The sequence below is a fragment of the Sycon ciliatum genome, chromosome 12 (genome assembly GCF_964019385.1).
Source record: "Sycon ciliatum chromosome 12, ocSycCili1.1, whole genome shotgun sequence".
Lineage (NCBI taxonomy): Eukaryota > Metazoa > Porifera > Calcarea > Leucosolenida > Sycettidae > Sycon > Sycon ciliatum.
The window spans coordinates 6264314-6270272 of record NC_088654.1 but is presented as its reverse complement, the minus strand read 5'-3'; the positions used below and the strand labels follow the sequence as shown (position 1 = coordinate 6270272).

General features: G+C 50.7%; 1 protein-coding gene across 1 annotated transcript; it reads left to right on the top strand.

Moving 5' to 3' along the window:
• Positions 1-2332: 2332 nt before the first annotated feature.
• LOC135828346 (lysophosphatidylcholine acyltransferase 2-like) lies at positions 2333-5433 on the top strand. The gene has a single exon (XM_065340796.1). It carries the CDS (start codon positions 2385-2387, stop codon positions 3840-3842), a length of 1458 nt encoding a protein of 485 aa, XP_065196868.1. The 5' UTR covers positions 2333-2384; the 3' UTR covers positions 3843-5433.
• The last annotated feature ends 526 nt before the right edge of the window (positions 5434-5959 follow it).

The following is a 5959-nucleotide window of genomic DNA, read 5'->3' as shown; positions in this document are numbered from 1 at the left end:
GTGCAACTGAGGACGATGAGGACAAATGAAGCATGCTCGATGTGCAAAACTCGTGCTTCGTAGCAGCGACGCTTCTCCTTCTCGTGTCTGGCATAGACGGACACCAGGGAGGCGGGGTTTCGGTTTGAACGAGCATAAGGGCTAAACACCCGAACATCGAAGAATGTTCGCTCAAACCTACCTCCGGCTCCCCAGACTCCACTGGCAGCCACGTCCAACCGTGCACCTCCTCCAGTAATGGCTGTACGGTGTGCAAAGCGCTCGCCCGTCACGGGCTGGAGATCGGGCTCTACCACAACATCATGGGTAGCCATTGGCGGACTATGCTCGGCCAATCGTCAAATTATGCTTTTGATTATGCCACAATTATGCCAACAAATATGCTGAATTATGCTCGGTTCCACTATGTATTCACGCTGTACATAGAGGATTGAGAAACCACGCATACACACACGGCCATGCCCTAAGCATAATAATTATTATTGTCTAAACCGAAAGATTATGCCGATACAACACGTTGGAATCCGTATTATGCCGGAGCATAATTTTTTGACGAAATCCCAAGATTATGCCAAATAGTAATATGCCGGCATAATCCGCCAAGGACTATGACAAGGAGTCGTAACTGGGGTATTTAAAAAAAAAACATCTGCAGGCTTTCTGACAAAGCTGTACTTATGCACTAAGCATAATTTTTGTCTAAACCGAAAGCTTATGCCGACCTTACACGTTGGAATCCGTATATTACATGTATGCCGGAGCACAATTTTTTGACGAAATCCCAAGATTATGCCAAATACATGTATTATGCCGGCATAATCCGCCAATAGGCCTTGACAGATTATGCTAGCATAATTTTTCGCATAATTCCTACCAAAATCGAATAATCGCATAATTCGAGGCAAATTGCATACGAATCGCATAAAATTGGAATAATCCGCCTATTCGCATCAAATTCCATGCAGTTGTACATGTTCTACAAGTACAAGTACAAGTAGATGCACCAGGAAGTCGTTGGTTTACGACTCCCTTGAGAACATGTCCAGTCCACTACAATCAGTGACGGTCGTAGCTAGGTCGGACGGTGCGTTGACCCCGTTGAACTTTTGCTACTACAGTACAATGCCCTCTACAAAAATAATTCCCCTGTTATTTTGCACAGAACCATTATACAGTCATGTACATTAGCAGCATATGTGAGCATAATGCGGCATAATATGATAACTTTTAGCATAACTTTTAGCATAAAAATAGCATAATTCTGCAATTTTTTCAGCAATGCGAAAAGCATAATTTCAAGAAAATATTAGCATAATCTGTCAAGGCCTATCCGCCAAGGGCTAATCATGGGCGACGTCCCGGAGCATGTGGGCGGTGATGTCCCTCACCTCGTTGTGCCTCAAGGATGGGAATCCACCAAGAGGGCACGATAGTGCATGCTCAACCGTGAACGATTGGCCACAGGAACAATGAGTGGGCAGACGCTCCGGGCATCAACCAAACTTCCAAAGCGCAGGCAGAGCCCATCCCGGAAGGTGATCATGATGTAGTCGTAGTACTGCTGTAGCCTGTAGCTCGAGTATGAGTAGTCGAGCGAGTACTCACTCTCGTACATGACGTAGACCTACTCATCGGATTTTTGTTGAGCAGCATCATCATCCGATCAGCCCTTTCGCATTGGCATCGGCGTTAGCCTAGCCTTCGCTTGGGCCACACCCAATGTTAGACATGACACCACTGGCACTGCGACCAGAAGAGAAGGGGAGAAAAAGAGAAAGAAAGCAAACCCTGAGCAGCATGACGTGTGAAAAGAAGATTCTGCAGACTGTCGACATGTCTGCTGGTCCCTACGCTAGTACATAGTCACTACAGACAGTACACTCCTGTCTACAGACTACAGACAGTACAGTCTACAGAGAGAGTACAGCATCGTGTAGCAGTGGCAGGCGGTGGCCTTGGCACAGGCGCTAGCGCTAGGCTCAAGCAAGCAACGCAAGTCTTGTGTCAGTTGTGACGTTGTGTGGCTGGCATGTCATTCATTCCTACTACATGTAATACATAATACATTGTACACATGTATAGAAATCCTGGCACGGTGGCATTTACATGTATGTATTATAAAAAAATCAACTCTGTCCAGTCAGTCTGTAGTGTAGCTGTACAAAATGTACCATGTGTACTGTCCTGGCCGGCACAGCATGCATAATGCAGTACACTTACACGTGCTGCACAGTATGTCATAGTGAAGCACGTGTACACGATGTCCACTTACTACTCACACAGTTTATGCGTCTGCTGCCTGGCACGCACATGTTTGATTTGAAGTAAGTTTTGTTGTGTAGTGAAGCAACTGTTTGTGCTTTTACTCCTTGCAAGCCGAGGCCATGGCGCGGCGAGGTCGAGTGCGTATCCTTCCCGACCTCGCCACTAGCGGAAATCCGTTCGTGCTCGACTTGCAATTTAGCGCGCTGGAGCGCGCAAAGCTGATCGTGGGAGGGCTAGTTCTGCTGCCCATCCGCGTGTTGCTGAGCGTGTTGTTTGCGTCCGTTCTGTACGTGTTGGTCACACTGACTGCGATTGGATGGAAACATGGCGGGCATCTGAAAAACTGGCAGAAAGTCCTGCTCACCACCGTCATTCCGCCTGTGCTTCGCTGCTGGACGTTCGTGCTGGGTTATTACGCAATACCAGTCCTGGGCACTCGGGCCAGCGCCTCCGAGGCGCCCATCTACGTGGTCGCCCCGCACAGTCACGTGATGGAGCCCTGGCTGCTGAATCCGTACAGCCGCGGTTCGCCGCTGTCGAAGAAGGAGAACGAGCATTTCCCGTTCATGGGCCGGGTCATCAAGTCCTCCGAGCCCATCTGGGTGGACCGGGAGGCCAAGCAGAGATCGAACACGGTCGAGCGCATAGTTCAGAGAGTAGCGTCGCCGGGCTTCTGGCTGCCGATCGTGATCTTCCCGGAAGGCACGACTCACAACGGCGAGTGCGTGATCGGCTTCAAAACGGGCGCGTTCCGCCCTGGGCTGCCCGTCCAGCCCATCCTGTTCCGTTTCGGCGAGCGCGACGTGGGTGCGTACGTGGCGTTCGACCGCTCGCTGGTCGGTATCCTACTGCTGGTGATGATGCAGTGGCGGAACACGTTCTCCGTCCAGTACCTGCCCGTGTACACGCCGAGCGACGCGGAGAAGCACGACGCCCAGCTGTACGCTGCCAACGTCCGTCGTCTGATGGCCGCGGAGCTACGGAAGCCCGTCAACGACTGCGGTCTGGAAGACCTGCGGCTGATGGAGATAGCAGAGGGTGCTGGGCTGCCGAAGGAATGCGCGCTGATCGAGTTCAACCTCATGAATCGTCTGTTCCAAGTCGACCTCGCCGCGCTCAAGACGGTCATGCGCCGGTTTGTGCGCATGAACACGCGCAAGACCGGCTCCGTCAGCTGGTCCGAGTTTGCAGCGAGCCTTTGCTGGCCCAACGCCGAGCACGCACAGCTTCTGTACGACGAGTATGACACACGGTCCGGCTGCGGCGAGCTAGCGTTCCGCGAGTACGTCGTGGGTACGCTGGACCTGGCAGGCCGTGTTGCCGATGCCGACAATCTGGTTGTCACGGCGTTTGCCGCGCTGTCAGCACGGCAACGCTGCATCACGGAGGAGAGCGCGCTGCGTGCGTTTCATGAGCGCGGACACATGTGTGTTACCGACGCCGCCGTCCGTGTGTTCTTGCGCCGAGCGACGCGAGAGCAGGAGCTCACGGAGCTGCGGTTTGTGGCGTACGTGGAGGAGAACCCGGACGCAAAGGTCCTGTTGAAATGGTTTCTTGACGGCGTAGACAGCCTCTGATACAGTGTGTGTGTGTGTGCGTGCGTGTGTGTGTGTATGTATGTGGCAGCTCTTTTGTGAAACTCATGCGGCTATATGCCTGTTGGCTCTGGCAGCACGCTGTGGGTGCAACGCAAACTCCCGTTTGTTCCCGCAGCATGCAGATGGTGCAATACGTGCTTCCGTCTGCTCATCCAGCTGCTGTGCAAGCATCCTTGCCAGCGGACAAAGCGCTTCGCCGCAACTTGACATCGCTGGAATACGGCTGTTGGTGACCATGAAGCTCGTTGCCCTGCACGCTGCACGCCTCATGCAGACACGCTAGTGCCCACGTGACCGACTCACTGCATGGCCAAACGATGCACACTCTGCTTGTAAGTATGAGTGCGGGCAGACCACTAGCCCGCGAAAGGAATACTGCTAACGTTGCAGGTGATATGACGTAATGCCTTGTTTTATAAGGTATGCCAAACTCAAGCCACTCCAAGGCTCAGTTGAATCAATAAAATTAATTTTACTGGAGTAAATTACCGACAAATCCGAGTTGTGCAGTAATCGAAGCCCATGCATGCACTTTCGGATGACATGTTCAGAACTGAGGTTTCCGGTGCCCAACGCAGGAATAGACATGGCTGAAATTAAGCCGTAAAGATAGTAGAATAATTCTGATAACACTAATCCGCGTCTGTCTTTCGTTTCAATTCTAAGAACCTGATGCTCGTGTTGAACCTGATGCTCGTGTTGAACCTGATACTGTAATTTATCGTAACGGAGCTGTTTCAACGTCGTGCATGCATTCGACCGATGATATTGCCGAGCTGAGCTTGATCGCTGCCGTGCACCTGTTGCCGTCTGGTGATGTGGATACACAGAGCTGCTGCTGACCGGCGCACTGCGTGTACCCCTGCAGAGTGTTTTTGTACGCGTGCACTGTAGTGTGCTTGATGTCCTCTGCGACTTCGGGCTTTCGGGTACTATTCTGTGCTACCCGTGCTACCCGAGGTCCTCACGGGTAGCACGCGTACCCGCCGACCCGTGCACACGACTACTATACTGGCTCATGCGGATTACACATCATGCTATAGGCGCATGCGGATTACACGATCATCACGTTGTGCTGCTACCAAACTCACAGTCTTGTACACTAGGCATGGGTCTCTTCTATTATTTATTTCACTCTACTTTTTCTGAGTAATCACCGGCTGTATAATTATGATCTGGTTAAATTAGTGGACAGTTAGTCCTAAAGCGCAACATTTTGTCCTCCTTTTTTTTGCCATAATTAAACTGGCTCATCATCCGAGTTCTAGTTTTTCTGACATGGCAATAGCTATAGATACCGGTATAGACGGATACATTGTAGACTAGTATTGAGATAAGTTGTACAACAGCCGACGTATACTAGACAGGAATGCCAGCCTTTCCGCCTCGCTAATTCTGCTTATTGATATTTTAATGATTACAATCTTGGCGTCGCCTTTCCTCTTCCGTGAGGTGTGATCTCTGTTGTATGGTATCTTGAATTGAACATGTCAGATTGATTGATGGACTCAATAGTAGTGAATACACAATATTAACATACCGTCGGGCGCATCAGCTGATGCCTAACCAATACGTATGATGTCTTCTTGAGAGACAGAGAGAGAGAGAAGAGAGAGAGAGGGAGAGAGAGAGAGAGAGAGAGAGAGAGAGAGAGAGAGAGAGAGAGAGAGAGAGAGAGAGAGAGAGAGAGAGAGAGAGAGAGAGAGAGAGAGAGAGAGAGAAGAGAGAGAGAGAGAGAGAGAGAGAGAGAGAGAGAGAGAGAGAGAGAGAGAGAGAGAGAGAGAGAGAGAGAGAGAGAGAGAGAGAGAGAGAGAGAGAGAGAGAGAGAGAGAGAGAGAGAGAGAGAGATTTCTATCGTTTTCATGAATGTTATCCGTTTGCCCACAATCGTCCAGGTCGCAGCTAGAGGGTAGCGCAGGCTGGAAAAGGATTTCGCGCGGGGAGAATGCTGTCTCCTTTTTTCTACATTGTTGATAAGCTACTCCCTCCCTCTCTCTGCCTCCCTCCCTTTCTCTCTGTCTATTTGTGTGTATGTATGTGTGTGTGTGTGTGTGATTCCTTTTGAGTCTCTCTCCCCCTCTCCGGGGAGACCCACG